The sequence below is a fragment of the Babylonia areolata genome, chromosome 18, assembly GCF_041734735.1.
Source record: "Babylonia areolata isolate BAREFJ2019XMU chromosome 18, ASM4173473v1, whole genome shotgun sequence".
Taxonomy (NCBI): domain Eukaryota; kingdom Metazoa; phylum Mollusca; class Gastropoda; order Neogastropoda; family Buccinidae; genus Babylonia; species Babylonia areolata.
Window position 1 is genome coordinate 497,652 of NC_134893.1, and position 17,873 is coordinate 515,524.

At 46.4% G+C, this 17,873-nt stretch overlaps 1 protein-coding gene across 3 annotated transcripts in view; it reads right to left on the minus strand.

The window, feature by feature from the left end:
* LOC143292346 (fatty acid synthase-like) overlaps positions 1–17,873 on the minus strand; it is a 75,578-nt gene that overhangs the window by 21,106 nt on the left and 36,599 nt on the right. For all 3 annotated transcript variants that reach the window (XM_076602537.1, XM_076602536.1, XM_076602535.1), the window contains 10 exons: positions 17,546–17,736; positions 15,763–15,905; positions 13,001–13,311; positions 12,024–12,381; positions 11,126–11,248; positions 10,166–10,389; positions 8,373–8,574; positions 5,792–5,943; positions 3,863–4,109; positions 1,527–1,772 (listed from right to left, as the gene is read on the minus strand). In XM_076602537.1, coding sequence (XP_076458652.1) covers positions 1,527–1,772; positions 3,863–4,109; positions 5,792–5,943; positions 8,373–8,574; positions 10,166–10,389; positions 11,126–11,248; positions 12,024–12,381; positions 13,001–13,311; positions 15,763–15,905; positions 17,546–17,736 — 2,197 coding nt within the window. The remainder of the gene's footprint in view (positions 1–1,526; positions 1,773–3,862; positions 4,110–5,791; positions 5,944–8,372; positions 8,575–10,165; positions 10,390–11,125; positions 11,249–12,023; positions 12,382–13,000; positions 13,312–15,762; positions 15,906–17,545; positions 17,737–17,873) is intronic.

The following is a 17,873-nucleotide window of genomic DNA, read 5'->3' on the forward strand; positions in this document are numbered from 1 at the left end:
AGTCACCTTACTGTCCTGTGCTTTGTCACACCACACCACACCACAGTCACCTTACTGTCCTGTGCTTTGTCACACCACACCACACCACAGCCACCTTACTGTCCTGTGCTTTGTCACACCACACCACACCACACCACAGTCACCTTACTGTCCTGTGCTTTGTCACACCACACCACACCACAGTCACCTTACTGTCCTGTGCTTTGTCACACCACACCACACCACAGTCACCTTACTGTCCTGTGCTTTGTCACACCACACCACAGTCACCTTACTGTCCTGTGCTTTGTCACACCACACCACACCACAGCCACCTTACTGTCCTGTGCTTTGCCACACCACACCACAGTCACCTTACTGTCCTGTGCTTTGTCACACCACACCACACCACAGTCACCTTACTGTCCTGTGCTTTGCCACACCACACCACACCACAGTCACCTTACTGTCCTGTGCTTTGTCACACCACACCACACCACACCACAGTCACCTTACTGTCCTGTGCTTTGTCACACCACACCACACCACAGTCACCTTACTGTCCTGTGCTTTGTCACACCACACCACAGTCACCTTACTGTCCTGTGCTTTGTCACACCACACCACACCACACCACAGTCACCTTACTGTCCTGTGCTTTGTCACACCACACCACACCACACCACAGTCACCTTACTGTCCTGTGCTTTGCCACACCACACCACAGTCACCTTACTGTCCTGTGCTTTGTCACACCACACCACACCACACCACAGTCACCTTACTGTCCTGTGCTTTGCCACACCACACCACAGTCACCTTACTGTCCTGTGCTTTGTCACACCACACCACACCACACCACAGTCACCTTACTGTCCTGTGCTTTGTCACACCACACCACACCACAGTCACCTTACTGTCCTGTGCTTTGCCACACCACACCACAGTCACCTTACTGTCCTGTGCTTTGTCACACCACACCACACCACAGTCACCTTACTGTCCTGTGCTTTGTCACACCACACCACACCACACCACAGTCACCTTACTGTCCTGTGCTTTGCCACACCACACCACAGTCACCTTACTGTCCTGTGCTTTGTCACACCACACCACACCACACCACAGTCACCTTACTGTCCTGTGCTTTGCCACACCACACCACAGTCACCTTACTGTCCTGTGCTTTGCCACACCACACCACAGTCACCTTACTGTCCTGTGCTTTGCCACACCACACCACAGTCACCTTACTGTCCTGTGCTTTGTCACACCACACCACACCACAGTCACCTTACTGTCCTGTGCTTTGTCACACCACACCACAGTCACCTTACTGTCCTGTGCTTTGTCACACCACACCACAGTCACCTTGCTGGATCTGTAGAGAAAAACTCTTACCACAGTCGTTCTTCAAACTCTGTCAGTGCAGAAAAACTCTAACACATTCATTCTTCAAAACACTTTCAGTCGGTCATTCATTCTTTTTGTCACTGTCAATTCCAAAAACTGAAAACCAAGCAACTGATAAAGAAACACTGCCTAACCCAGAATATTGGCAACGGCCTCCACAAGACTCTGTCTGTTTGTGGAGGCTTCCTTCTTGCCGGTCAGTGTGTCTGCAGGCACGTAGGAGGACATGACGGCGCAGGGCTGGTTGAGGAAACGGTCCAGGGTGGCCAGGCAGGACGTGATGCGCTGAGGCAGAGTGCCGCCCACAACAGTGGAGTTGGTCCCCAGTGTCTCCAGCACCACCCCCACATCACCAATGGCCCCCCACTGAACTGCCAGGCCTGCAACAACACTTCACCTCTTCACTTTCACCTCCAGACCTGCAACAACACTTCACCTCTTCACTTTCACCTCCAGACCTGCAACAACACTTCACCTCTTCACTTTCACCTCCAGGCCTGCAACAACACTTCACCTCTTCACTTTCACCTCCAGACCTGCAACAACACTTCACCTCTTCACTTTCACTTTCACCTCCAGACCTGCAACAACACTTCACCTCTTCACTTTCACCTCCAGACCTGCAACAACACTTCACCTCTTCACTTTCACTTTCACCTCCAGACCTGCAACAACACTTCACCTCTTCACTTTCACCTCCAGACCTGCAACAACACTTCACCTCTTCACTTTCACCTCCAGACCTGCAACAACACTTCACCTCTTCACTTTCACTTTCTCAAGGAGGCGTCACTGAGCTCAGACAAATCCATATAGGCTACAACACATCTGCTAGGCAGATGCCCGACCAGCAGCATAACCCAACACAATTAGGCCTTGACTGTATGCATACACATATATTTGTTACCTATTAGAGTGGAAGTCTTCTCCAGAATTTTGCCACAGGACAACACCTGTGTTGCAATGGCTTCTTTTTCAGTGTGCCACATGCATGCTGCACACAGGACCATTGTATTGTCTCATCTGAATGACTAGATGCTCAGTTTGATTTTGCTGTCAAACATGGGAGAAAGGGCGACAATGGGATTCTCTGTATTAGCAGATGGGCGTCTTAACCTTTCTACCACCTACAATGGGATTCTCTGTATTAGCAGATGGGCGTCTTAACCTTTCTACCACCTACAATGGGATTCTCTGTGTTAGCAGATGGGCGTCTTAACCTTTCTACCACCTACAATGGGATTCTCTGTATTAGCAGATGGGCATCTGAACCTTTCTACCACCTTTCTCCTGCCATTTGATGGATAAGCACCAACATCTTTTCCAAGAGGAGGGAAAATCCATGAACCGTTTATCATATAGGTGTGGAGGAGGAGAATTTGCTTCATGTCCCATCACACATGATGGTGACTGTAGACATTTCAGTATTAATTTTCATGTTTGAATGTTATTGTTTTAAACAAAACAGACAAAGGTAGGAGAGGAGGGGGAAGTTATGAACATGGTGAGTTGGGGGAAACAGATCCTACTGGTCAGGAAACAATCATCCTATATTCATCTACAAGTCTGACTGGTTTTGATCACTATAAACATAAAACATTAAGGAAAGAAGCAACATCTGTTGTATGTTTCTCTGAATGTTGCTCTCTTTATCATTATTATCATCATTATTGAATTCTTCTTCTTCTTCTTCTTCTTCTTCTTCTTCTTCATGTCACTGAATTCAGTATATTGTTCTCTTTATCATTATTATCATCATTATTGAATAATTCTTCTTCTTCTTCTTCTTCTTCTTCTTCTTCTTCATGTCACTGAATTCAGTATATTGTTCTCTTTATCATTATTATCATCATTATTGAATTCTTCATCTCATTCATGTCACTGAATTCACAATTATGTTCTCATTATCAGCATTATCATCATTATTGAATTCTTTATCTCATTTATGTCACTGAATTCAGAATGTTGTGAACATCACAAAGTGCACATTACCTGGCCATACTTCTCCCTTTCTGTTTGCAACGTCTTTTGCTGTTCTTTGATATAACATTTATTTTGGCTCTTTGTTTCATCATTCACAGCAATGCAATTAAGAAATGGGTCTGCCCACTGGGAAAAAAACGAATTAAGAAATAGGTCTGCCCAGTGGGAAAAAACGAATTAAGAAATGGGTCTGCCCAGTGGAAAAAAATGAATCAAGAAATGGGTCTGCCCAGTGGAAAAAAAATGAATTAAGAAATGGGTCTGCCCACTGGAAAAAAACGAATTAAGAAATGGGTCTGCCCAGTGGAAAAAAACGAATTAAGAAATGGGTCTGCCCAGTGAAAAAAAACCGAATCAAGAAATGGGTCTGCCCAGTGGGAAAAAAACGAATCAAGAAATGGGTCTGCCCAGTGGGAAAAAAACGAATCAAGAAATGGGTCTGCCCAGTGGGAAAAAAACGAAGCAGCATGCAGCTGTCCAGCCTCACCTGGCAAGCCGTCAGCCACCCGTTTCTCACACACACGCTCCATGGCGGAGTTGGCAAAGCCATAGTTGGCCTGACCAGCGTTCCCTCGACCGCAGGAGACAGAGGAGAAGGCGACGAACCAGTCCAGGGAGTCCTGGCACAGGTGTCTGGTGACCAGGTCCAGGTTGATGGTGCCCTGTACTTTGGGGCTGCCCACTGTCTGGAAGTTCTCCGCTGTCTGGTTCTCCATCAGGCCGTCCCTCAGAACCTGAAAGGTGGGGGTAGAGGGGGGGGTCTCACAGTCACTGATTTCTTGAGCATCCATTGTGGAAGATTGTGTAACAACTAGCATTTCAGTCTGACCCTTCTATTCCTGTATAAAAGCATGTTTTTGATGACAACTGAACCAAAGCCCTGAACATCTTGACCTTGAACCTGACCCACTGTGACCAATACTTGACCTTAAGGGCATGAGGCAATAGGTATTGAAACTCGACTCTTACTCTGACCACTGATCACTTCTATCCTACCACACATTCTTTGCAAAAACCTTCAAGTCATCAATCAAAGTGCCTTTATCTCAGCCTGTCATGAAAATAAACTATGATATCTATGAATGAACAGTAAAAACTAACAACTGTCCTAAAATACCACAAGGTGGTCTTCCTAGTCAACAATGATTGTCACAACAAAGGAGAAAGATATGCATTTCATGATGTATCTTCCCTGACTTGAACACTACACTAAAAGAAAGCACTCCTCCAAACCCAAACCAATTGTCATTTTCTACGCAAACTGCTTACAGTCTGAATGGGTCCTTGCTCATGCACAGACAATACTGAAAGGTAAAGCTATCCTCACACCTGATCCCTGCCACTCACCATGGCCAGACTGAAGACACCACCCACAATACCCATCCCTGTGTCACTCACCATGGCCACGTTGAAGACCCCGCCCACAATACCCATCCCTGTGTCACTCACCATGGCCACGTTGAAGACCCCGCCCACAATACCCATCTCTGTGTCATTCACCATGGCCAGGTTGAAGACCCCACCCACAACACCCATCCCTGTGTCACTCACCATGGCCAGACTGAAGACACCACCCACAACACCCATCCCTGTGTCACTCACCATGGCCAGATTGAAGACCCCGCCCACAACACCCATCCCTGTGTCACTCACCATGGCCACGTTGAAGACCCCGCCCACAATACCCATCTGCGTCACTCACCATGGCCAGACTGAAGACCCCGCCCACAGCACCCATCCCTGTGTCACTCACCATGGCCACGTTGAAGACCCCGCCCACAACACCCATCTCTGTGTCACTCACCATGGCCAGACTGAAGACCCCGCCCACAGCACCCATTCCTGTGTCACTCAACATGGCCAGGTTGAAGACACCGCCCACAACACCCATCCCTGTGTCATTCACCATGGCCAGGTTGAAGACCCCGCCCACAACACCCATCCCTGTGTCACTCACCATGGCCAGGTTGAAGACCCCGCCCACAACACCCATCTCTGTGTCACTCACCATGGCCAAACCAAAGACACACCCCACAACACCCATCCCTGTGTCACTCACCATGGCCAGACTGAAGACCCCGCCCACAACACCCATCCCTGTGTCACTCACCATGGCCAGACTGAAGACCCCGCCCACAACACCCATCCCTGTGTCACTCACCATGGCCAGGTTGAAGACCCCACCCACAACACCCATGAATGTGTCACTCACCATGGCCAGACTGAAGACCCCGCCCACAACACCCATCCCTGTGTCACTCACCATGGCCAGATTGAAGACCCCGCCCACAACACCCATCTCTGTGTCACTCACCATGGCCAGACTGAAGACCCCGCCCACAGCACCCATTCCTGTGTCACTCACCATGGCCAGACTGAAGACCCCGCCCACAGCACCCATTCCTGTGTCACTCACCATGGCCAGATTGAAGACCCCGCCCACAGGACCCATCCTGCCCGCCTCCTCCACCAGCTTGCGTGCCTGTGGCAGCTCCGAGGCGTTCAGCTTCAGCACTTTGACCTGCGCTCCAGAACGGGTCCAGAGACGTAGCTTCCTGGCCTGGTAACCTGTGAGGATCATTTCCTTTTCAGTTGCAGAGTCACTGAGAATGAAGTGTCTTCATTCACCAAAATACCTACACAATCAATGTAGAATGAAGTGTCTTCATTCACCAAAATACCTACACAATCAATGTAGAATGAAGCGTCTCCATTCACCAAAATACCTACACAATCAATGTAGAATGAAGTGTCTTCATTCACCAAAATACCTACACAATCAATGTAGAAGTATCACCTCATCTCTGGAAGGGGTCCACAGACTTAGCTTCCTGGCCTGGTCACCTGCACGGTCATCTCATTATCGTCCACATGCTTTCTCTCTTCAGCCAGCATGGTGGCAGAATGGTTAAGACTCTTACCTGCCAGCATGGTGGCAGAATGGTTAAGACTCTTACCAACCAGCATGGTGGCAGAATGGTTAAGACTCTTACCTGCCAGCATGGTGGCAGAATGGTTAAGACTCTTACCTGCCAGCATGGTGGCAGAATGGTTAAGACTCTTACCTGCCAGTTCATTGTCCATGAGTGTTTGAGTTCGAATCCCACTCTTGTCCTTTCTCCCATGTTTGGAAAATCAAACTGAGCGTCTGGTCATTTGAAAATCAAACTGAGCGTCTGGTCATTTGAAAATCAAACTGAGCGTCTGGTCATTTGAAAATCAAACTGAGCGTCTGGTCATTTGAAAATCAAACTGAGCGTCTGGTCATTTGAAAGAGACAATAAACCGAAGTCCCGTGTGCAGCACACACTTCGCGCACCTATGGCAAAAAAATATTGTCCTCTGGCAAAAATCTCTACAAGAAATCCACTCTGTTTGGTACACAAATATAAATGCGTGCACTCAAGGTCTGACAAGTGTGTTGGGTAATGCTGTTGTCAGATGTGGTGTAGCGTATATGGATTTGTCCAAACGCAGTAACACCTCCTTGAGAGACTGCAAATAAAAAATTAAAAAAAAGAACAAACCGTATCAGTGTGCATTCAACACACTCTGATGGAAGCACAAAAACAAAATGACAAAAAGGACACAAAGTGAAGACGGAGTGAAGAAAACAATGAGACGTTGGATGACCTACAAAAAAAGACAACAGAACAGTGAAGAAAACAATGAGACGCTGGGTGACCTACAAAAAAAAAAGACTACAGAACAGTGGAGAAACAATAAGACGCTGGGTGACCTATAAAAAAAGACAACAGAACAGTGGAGAAAACAATGAGACGCTGGGTGACCTACAAAAAAAAAAGACTACAGAACAGTGGAGAAACAATAAGACGCTGGGTGACCTTCAAAAAAAAACCCCACAGAACAGTGGAGAAACAATAAGACCCTGGGTGACCTATAAAAAAAGACAACAGAACAGTGGAGAAACAATGAGACGCTGGGTGACCTATAAAAAAAGACAACAGAACAGTGGAGAAACAATAAGACGCTGGGTGACCTACAAAAAAACCCACAGAACAGTGGAGAAACAATAAGACGCTGGGTGACCTACAAAAAAAGACAACAGAACAGTGGAGAAACAATGAGACGCTGGGTGACCTACAAAAAAAGACAACAGAACAGTGGAGAAACAATGAGACGCTGGGTGACCTACAAAAAAAGACAACAGAACAGTGGAGAAACAATGAGACGCTGGGTGACCTACAAAAAAAGACAACAGAACAGTGGAGAAACAATGAGACGCTGGGTGACCTACAAAAAAAGACAACAGAACAGTGGAGAAACAATGAGACATTGTAGACCAAAGAAGAAATGGGTAAATAAGAGGTTGAAAGGCATGCCCAAAATTGAAATCAAATATTCAAAGACACAAAAATCGTGAAGAAAGCGCACATGTATTCGTACAGACAAATGTAGCTGATCTGCGTAATTTTGTTTGATTTTTATCAATTACTAGTTCGGAATGTTTAATTTTGAAGATTTTCTGTGCCCTATGAAAGGCACTCAAGTCTATTTTTGTCACCTCCTGTTACAGCCTGAAATGTTACAGAAAAGCATCTCAGTACCTCTTATAACAGTTTGAAATGTTACAGAAAAGCATCTCAGTACCTCTTATAACAGTTTGAAATGTTACAGAAAAGTGTCAGTACCTCCTGTAACAGTTTGAAATGTTACAGAAAAGCATCAGTACTTCCTGTAACAGTTTGAAATGTTACAGAAAAGCATAAGTACCTCCTGTAACAGTTTGAAATGTTACAGAAAAGCATAAGTACCTCCTGACATTTGACTGACACAGAACAGTGTGTCTGCTCCAATCAATTTTACCGTTGCATTTACGTTCTTCAAAGCCCATCTAAGCATCGTGCCATCGATGTTGGTCACCTCCATGGATGAAGACACAACAACAACCAAAACAACAACAACAACCAAAACAACATCAACAACAACCAAAACAACAACAACAAAAAACAACAAAGAGGCCCCAGAGGTCCGACCTGTGGTGATGCCGCTGCGAGAGGTGAGGACCAGCTTGGTGGCCCCGCGGTCCAGCAGCCACTGAGCCAGTTCCAGTCCGAAGCCCCCGGTGCCCCCTGTGATGATGTAAGTCTTGCTGGGGTGGCAGGCCGTGCGTGCCAGGGCGGGCACTGTGAGGGGCACAGGCTGCTTCACTTGGCGGGCACTCTCCTCCTCACGGATCTGAACACACAGGTCAGTGTTACTGCTGACAGATCTGAACACACAGGTCAGTGTTACTGCTGACAGATCTGAACACACAGGTCAGTGTTACTGCTGACAGATCTGAACACACAGGTCAGTGTTACTGCTGACAGATATGAACACACAGGTCAGTGTTACTGCTGACAGATCTGAACACACAGGTCAGTGTTACTGCTGACAGATCTGAACACACAGGTCAGTGTTACTGCTGACAGATCTAACACACAGGTCAGTGTTACTGCTGACAGATCTAACACACAGGTCAGTGTTACTGCTGACAGATCTGAACACACAGGTCAGTGTTACTGCTGACAGATCTAACACACAGGTCAGTGTTACTGCTGACAGATCTAACACACAGGTCAGTGTTACTGCTGACAGATCTAACACACAGGTCAGTGTTACTGCTGACAGATCTAACACACAGGTCAGTGTTACTGCTGACAGATCTCAACACACAGGTCAGTGTTACTGCTGACAGATCTGAACACACAGGTCAGTGTTACTGCTGACAGATATGAACACACAGGTCAGTGTTACTGCTGACAGATATGAACACACAGGTCAGTGTTACTGCTGACAGATCTAACACACAGGTCAGTGTTACTGCTGACAGATCTGAACACACAGGTCAGTGTTACTGCTGACAGATCTGAACACACAGGTCAGTGTTACTGCTGACAGATATGAACACACAGGTCAGTGTTACTGCTGACAGATCTGAACACACAGGTCAGTGTTACTGCTGACAGATCTGAACACACAGGTCAGTGTTACTGCTGACAGATCTAACACACAGGTCAGTGTTACTGCTGACAGATCTAACACACAGGTCAATGTAACACACAGGTCAGTGTTACTGCTGACAGATCTAACACACAGGTCAGTGTTACTGCTGACAGATCTAACACACAGGTCAGTGTTACTGCTGACAGATCTAACACACAGGTCAGTGTTACTGCTGACAGATCTAACACACAGGTCAGTGTTACTGCTGACAGATCTGAACACACAGGTCAGTGTTACTGCTGACAGATCTGAACACACAGGTCAGTGTTACTGCTGACAGATCTAACACACAGGTCAGTGTTACTGCTGACAGATCTGAACACACAGGTCAGTGTTACTGCTGACAGATCTAACACACAGGTCATTGTTACAGAGTACTATTCCTGCAAATCATCTGTGATGTTTCAAGACCATGTTTTTTTCTTCTCTTTTGATAGTTTGGTTTGTTTCATCACGTGACAGAGCATCGATCTTCTGTCTTGATGTAGCCTTGTGCAGTCAGCTGGACAGTAATCAACAACGTCAAAGCAAACTGTCTTACAGATATAAAACTGTATTATACAACCTTTGTGTTCCTTTTTATGTACGTTTGCTGTGTTGCTGCGGTTTTTCCACAGGCTCTTACTAATGCAGGCTCTGTATTATACAACCTTTGTGTTCCTTTTTATATACGTTTGCTGTGTTGCTGCGGTTTTTCCACAGGCTCTTACTAATGCAGGCTCTCACACATCCACCTGCATGCACACGCCACATCACACCAAACAGCGATCCAAGGGCCCACCTTCAGCACCACCTTGCCGGTGTGTTTCCCCTGGGCCATGTAGCGGAAGGCGTGCTGCACGTGCTGCTGGTCAAAGAGCGTGGAATGGAGGGGCCGCACCTCTCCGCTGTCCATGCCCTGCTGCACCAGGCTGGCCACCTCCTCCCAGGCCGCACTGTGCTCCTCGAACAGCGCGTCCAGCAGGATGCCGTGAAAGCTGACGTTCTTCAGGAACACACACATCCCTGCACAACACAACACAACACAACACAATGCCGTGAAAGCTGACGTTCTTCAGGAACACACACATCCCTGCACAACACAACACAACACAACACAACACAACACAACACAATGCCATGAAAGCTGACGTTCTTCAGGGACACACACATCCCTGCACAACACAACACAACACAACACAACACAATGCCATGAAAGCTGACGTTCTTCAGGGACACACACATCCCTGCACAAGACTTCTACACTAAGCCAGGCAGCCTGGAAAGTGATTATTTCAATAGGTAACAAATATTGCTGCTGTGTGCACATCTCAAATGGTCTGTGTAAGGACAAGCCCGGGTTTCCTTTTTTGGCTGTCTAGGTTTGTTCCAATGTACCTTTTATTTACCTGTGTACTAGCTGAACTGGCAGCGTAAGTAGCACTGACGTTAATTTGTGTGCCTTGTCAGAGGAGAGAGTTACCACTCCTTGCTGTTGTTTAACAAATGTGAGACTTTCTGTCAATCAGAGATGTTGGTCATCCCAGAATTCTGCTATTCCCAATCCTCACAACACTCAAGTTCCTTCTGAAGTTGTCAAGTCTCCAGCAGTCTGCTTAGATCGATTAGTGTAAGGCCAGCATGAAGATGCTTAGCAAACGAGTTAGTGAAAAGAAAACAACAACAACATGCAAGTATCATCGCAAAGGAAACAAGGTCTGTGAATGGTGGAATGAACAGCGACAAAACAACACTGACTCACCCAGTGCCGTGTTGTTGGACAGGTCAAACTTGCCGATCTCCAGGAAGCGGCCATGCTGAGCCAACAGACGTAGACTGGCCTGCAGCTTCTCCTCTGCCAGAGAGTTCAGCACCACGTCCATACCTGGCCCACACAAAACAATTATCAGTCAGTTCTGTATCCATACCTGGCTCACACAAAACAATTATCAGTCGGTTCTGTGTCCATACCTGGTCCACACAAAACAATTATCAGTCAGTTCTGTGTCCATACCTGGTCCACACAAAACAATTATCAGTCAGTTCTGTGTCCATACCTGGCCCACACAAAACAATTATCAGTCAGTTCTGTGTCCATACCTGGTCCACACAAAACAATTATCAGTCAGTTCTGTGTCCATACCTGGCCCACACAAAACAATTATCAGTCAGTTCTGTATCCATACCTGGTCCACACAAAACAATTATCAGTCAGTTCTGTGTCCATACCTGGCCCACACAAAACAATTATCAGTCAGTTCTGTGTCCATACCTGGCCCACACAAAACAATTATCAGTCAGTTCTGTGTCCATACCTGGCCCACACAAAAATTATCAGTCATGTGGCAAGAACATTCATTTACATGAGAAAATAATTACACACTCTGATTTATTGTCTACTTTCAAATAACAGCAGATATGGAATAATTATCAACTACAAAATGTTTAACCACCCCCAAACAATCATTTCATTTCTGACCCTTAAAAAGAAAAATCAATTTTGACTTTTGCGTTAACAAGTAATAGAGTATGCAGCGAAAAGATTGCTGTAATCCTTATTTTTTGTTGAGCATATTCTGGTTTATCAACTAAAGTAAATGAGCAGCATCTTAAAAGCAAGATCAACAAAGAAACATCATCTTTTGGTATATCACTGTCACCTTTGCCTTTGGTGACTCTCATGAAGTGACTCTCGAAGCTCAGATCACGGGAGTTGCCAAAGTGGTGATCTTTGAGGGCAGGGAAGATGGCTTGCAGAGTTTCCCTCTTCTCCTGAGAGCCCACTGTGGTGAACACCTCGCAGCCAGCCCGCAGAGCGATGGAAATGGCCGCCTGCCCCACCCCTCCACTCCCCGCATGGATCAGGACACGCTCCCCTTTGCGGATTCGGCCTCGGATCACCAGGGCGTAGTAGGCTGTGCAGTAGACTACCGGCACTGTGGCAGCTTCCGCCATGCTCCACGAGTCTGGAATCTTCCACAGGAACTGCTTGGAGACGTCCACTGTGGTGGCCATGCCCTGTGGAGTGGTTACGTCACCGTTCAGTCACTTCACTGTGATGTCAGGCTGCCAGCAGTCTACCCTACATCTGTGCATACTTTGCAATCTCTGTCACTGCATGAATATGCATGTCAATATTTTCTTTTTTGAATCAATGCAAAGTTATAAAATAAAAAATAAATAAATAAATAAATAAATTTTTAAAAACTGGAGGTGGAGGGAATGATAATGTATGCCCACAGATGGAAACTAAAGACAGACTGTCTTTTTACTGATGAAGGACTGGGAACAGATTGTCTTTTTACTGATGAAGGACTGGGAACAGACTGTCTTTTTACTGATGAAGGACTGGGAACAGATTGTCTTTTTACTGATGAAGGACTGGGAACAGATTGTCTTTTTACTGATGAAGGACTGGGAGAGAGCATACAGTGGGGATGGAGAAGGGGGTGGGGAGGAAAAACGGTGGTGGAAGCAAACCTAACCAAGGAAAAACGGTGGTGGAAGCAAACCTAACCAAGGAAAAACGGTGGTGGAAGCAAACCTAACCAAGGAAAAACAGAAAAGAAATACAGGGCACTGGGAGAGGGGGGACTCATTCAACACAAAGAACGTCAACACCAATGGCAGGCCTGACCTTTGCAGGCAGGAGTCCCATGACCCTGTTGCCCTGGGAGTCCCGGCCAGAGAACTCCATGCCCAGGATGCAGTCCTGAGCGGCCAGGTCCCCAGGAATGGCGTCAGGAGGCAGCTTTCCTGTAGCCAGCATGACGTCACGGAAGTTGAGGGCAGCACAGTACACAGTGCACAGCTCCAGGCTGCTGCTGGCAGGACTGTCCGGCCTGAAGAACTTGAGGGGGGACTCCACCCACTGCAGGCTGGACAGGTCACCGCGGGTCATCACGTTCACGTAGGCATGACTGCACGGCTTGCTTGGGGCAGACAGGGCTGTGGACAATCATCATGAGCTGTCAGTAAACACATGACTACACATTAACCAGCATGGACAGAAATTCAAAATGGGAAGTAAAGAGGGTAACAGTGACAGGGAGATTAGGAAGTAAAGAGGGTAATAGCGACACAGAGATTAGGAAGTAAAGAGGGTAATAGTGACAGGGAGATTAGGAAGTAAAGAGGGTAATAGCGACACAGAGATTAGGAAGTAAAGAGGGTAATAGTGACAGGGAGATTGGGAAGTAAAGAGGGTAATAGTGACAGAGAGATTGGGAAGTAAAGAGGGTAATAGTTGCAGAGAGGTTGGGAAGTAAAGATGGTAACAGTGACAGAGAGATTGGGAAGTAAAGAGGGTAATAGTGACAGGGAGATTGGGAAGTAAAGAGGGTAATAGTTGCAGAGAGGTTGGGAAGTAAAGATGGTAATAGTGACAGAGAGATTGGGAAGTAAAGAGGGTAATAGTGACAGAGAGATTGGGAAGTAAAGAGGGTAATAGTGACAGAGAGATTGGGAAGTAAAGAGGGTAATAGTGACAGAGAGATTGGGAAGTAAAGAGGGTAATAGTGACAGGGAAATTGGGAAGTAAAGAGGGTAATAGTGATAGTGAAATTGGGAAGTAAAGAGGGTAATAGTGACAGGGAGATTGGGAAGTAAAGAGGGTAATAGTGACAGGGAGATTAGGAAGTAAAGAGGGTAATAGTGACAGGGAGATTGGGAAGTAAAGAGGGTAATAGTGACAGAGAGGTTGGGAAGTAAAGAGGGTAATAGTGACAGTGAAATTGGGAAGTAAAGAGGGTAATAGTGACAGTGAAATTGGGAAGTAAAGAGGGTAATAGTGACAGAGAGATTGGGAAGTAAAGAGGGTAATAGTGACAGGGAGATTGGGAAGTAAAGAGGGTAATAGTGACAGAGAGATTGGGAAGTAAAGAGGGTAATAGTGACAGAGAGATTGGGAAGTAAAGAGGGTAATAGTTGCAGAGAGGTTGGGAAGTAAAGATGGTAATAGTGACAGAGAGATTGGGAAGTAAAGAGGGTAATAGTGACAGAGAGATTGGGAAGTAAAGAGGGTAATAGTGACAGAGAGATTGGGAAGTAAAGAGGGTAATAGTTGCAGAGAGGTTGGGAAGTAAAGATGGTAATAGTGACAGAGAGATTGGGAAGTAAAGAGGGTAATAGTGACAGAGAGATTGGGAAGTAAAGAGGGTAATAGTGACAGAGAGATTGGGAAGTAAAGAGGGTAATAGTGACAGAGAGGTTGGGAAGTAAAGAGGGTAATAGTGACAGTGAAATTGGGAAGTAAAGAGGGTAATAGTGACAGTGAAATTGGGAAGTAAAGAGGGTAATAGTGACAGGGAGATTGGGAAGTAAAGAGGGTAATAGTGACAGGGAGATTAGGAAGTAAAGAGGGTAATAGTGACAGAGAGATTGGGAAGTAAAGAGGGTAATAGTTGCAGAGAGGTTGGGAAGTAAAGAGGGTAATAGTGACAGTGAAATTGGGAAGTAAAGAGGGTAATAGTGACAGGGAGATTGGGAAGTAAAGAGGGTAATAGTGACAGGGAGATTGGGAAGTAAAGAGGGTAATAGTGACAGGGAGATTGGGAAGTAAAGAGGGTAATAGTGACAGGGAGATTGGGAAGTAAAGAGGGTAATAGTGACAGGGAGATTGGGAAGTAAAGAGGGTAATAGTGACAGGGAGATTGGGAAGTAAAGAGGGTAATAGTTGCAGAGAGGTTGGGAAGTAAAGATGGTAATAGTGACAGAGAGATTGGGAAGTAAAGATGGTAATAGTTGCAGAGAGGTTGGGAAGTAAAGATGGTAATAGTGACAGAGAGATTGGGAAGTAAAGATGGTAATAGTTGCAGAGAGGTTGGGAAGTAAAGATGGTAATAGTGACAGAGAGATGGACCATGGAACAAAGAAAAGTAGTTCAGAATAACGGTTCAGAATGGGGCCTGGTGGGTAAAGGGTGCAGATTTTTCCGATCTCCCAGATCAACATAAGTGCAGACCTGCTTGTGCCTGAACTCCCTTCATGTGTATATGCAAGCAGAAGATCATGCACACCCCCAAAACTGGAGTATGGCTGCCTACATGGTGTGGTGAAAATGGTCCTGCATGTTTTACATGTAAACGAGTGAATGTGGGAGCTGTAGCCCAGGAAGAAAGAAGAAGGGTTCAGAAACAGACACCAACGCAAACACACACACAAACATTGCTTTGGACACCATTCCTTCAATCAAAACATCATTATTCTTGTTATTGCTGTTATTATCATTATTGCTATTGTTATCATTACCAGTAGTATAGTAGTAGTAGTAGTAGTAGAAGTAGTAGTAGTAGTGGTAGTGGTAGTAGCAGTAGTAGCAGTAGTAGTAGTAGTAGTAGTACGTCTATTACTATGAAGTGTGTGTGTCACAGGGCAACAAGACAGACAGACAGTGGAGACCTGTGTTGGCAGGAATGTGGCGGTAGGATCCCCACTGTCCGTCCTGGTAAATGTTCATCACCAGGTCTTTCTGAGCCAGGGACTGGAACTCTGGGCTGTCCACGTTTGTCAGCCAGCTGTCTCCACTGCTGTTTAAGATGCACCTGCCAAGAAAAACAGCTGAGTACACACAATGCAGGTCTTTCGGCGTTCATCCACATCTTGCATGTAGTTTAAGTGTGACTTTGTGTGTATTCACTGATTTCCACATCTTGCATGTAGTTTAAGTGAGACTTTGTGTGTATTCACTGATTTTCACATCTTGCATGTAGTTTAAGTGTGACTTTGTGTGTATTCACTGATTTTCTTTCTTTTTTTCTTTTGTTTTTGTTTTTGCTTTTGCATGCCCATGAAAACTGGATGAAGGAGACCTCAGCATATGTCATGCACAATACTTGATGAAGGAGACCTCAGCATATGTCATGCACAATACTTGATGAAGGAGACCTCAGCATATGTCATGCACAATGGGGTTTAATTCAGTCAGTATCTGCAGATACATACACCTCAGTTCTCTTTTTCTTTTCCTTCTTTTTTGTTTTCAATGTGGATTTTTGTTTTTACCAAATCCAGTAATATATGCCGTAGCTATGTAGATTATTCCACACTTGAAGAGAAAGGGTTTAACATTGAATCAGCCCCTCAACAGATAAAGCTTGCGTGTCAGGAGTAACTAAGCCACATGCTAGGCACAGAGAAGTCACAGGCAGTTATGTCCTGTGATATCTTTTTTCCATAACATTTGTCAGGTCCTTCAGAATGGAATGAAAAAGTAAAACATGTTCACTCAGACCTATTTAACTCTAAAATTAAGATAAACTCTTTGTGCAATGATTAATGATTGTGCATAACCAGGACAGGGGGGCTGGTGGTGAGTGGGGTTTTTTGGGGGTGGGGTTTTTGTGTGTGTGTGTGTGAACTGACCTGACCCTGTCACCGCCTTGTTCCTGCAGCAGACACCTGACCATCTGTGTGTGTGTGTGTGTGGTGTGAACTGACCTGACCCTGTCACCGCCTTGTTCCTGCAGCAGACACCTGACCATCTGTGTGTGTGTGTGTGTGGTGTGAACTGACCTGACCCTGTCACCGCCTTGTTCCTGCAGCAGACACCTGACCATCTGTGTGTGTGTGTGTGTGTGTGTGTGTGTGTGAACTGACCTGACCCTGTCACCGCCTTGTTCCTGCAGCAGACACCTGACCATCTGTGTGTGTGTGTGTGTGTGTGTGTGTGTGTGTGAACTGACCTGACCCTGTCACCGCCTTGTTCCTGCAGCAGACACCTGACCATCTGTGTGTGTGTGTGTGTGTGTGTGTGTGTGAACTGACCTGACCCTGTCACCGCCTTGTTCCTGCAGCAGACACCTGACCATCTGTGTGTGTGTGTGTGTGAACTGACCTGACCCAGTCACCGCCTTGTTCCTCAAAGCAGACACCTGACCATCTGTGTGTGTGTGTGTGTGAACTGACCTGACCCTGTCACCGCCTTGTTCCTGCAGCAGACACCTGACCATCTGTGTGTGTGGTGTGTGTGTCTGTGTGTGAACTGACCTGACCCTGTCACCGCCTTGTTCCTGCAGCAGACACCTGACCACTCTGTGTGTGTGTGTGTGGTGTGTGTGTGTGTGTGTGTGTGTGTGTGTGAACTGACCTGACCCTGTCACCGCCTTGTTCCTGCAGCAGACACCTGACCATCTGTGTGTGTGTGTGTGTGTGTGTGTGTGTGTGTGTGTGTGTGTGAACTGACCTGACCCTGTCACCGCCTTGTTCCTGCAGCAGACACCTGACCATCCCCGCCACCCCGCTGAAGGGGTGCCGGGCCAGCAGCCACACCCGGTCAGTGTGGGCACCTTGCTGACAAGCCTCCAGTTCCTTCTTCAGCGCCTCCACCCAGCTGTAGTCTGCATCGTCCACAGGGACCACGGTCTGCCTGCTGGGCTGAACACAACAACATGCCTCTGTAACTTTCTGCTTCTCAAGGAAGCATAACCGCCTCTAGACAAATCCATATACGCCAAACTGCCATAACCGCCTCTAGACAAATCCATATACACCAAACTGCCATAACCGCCTCT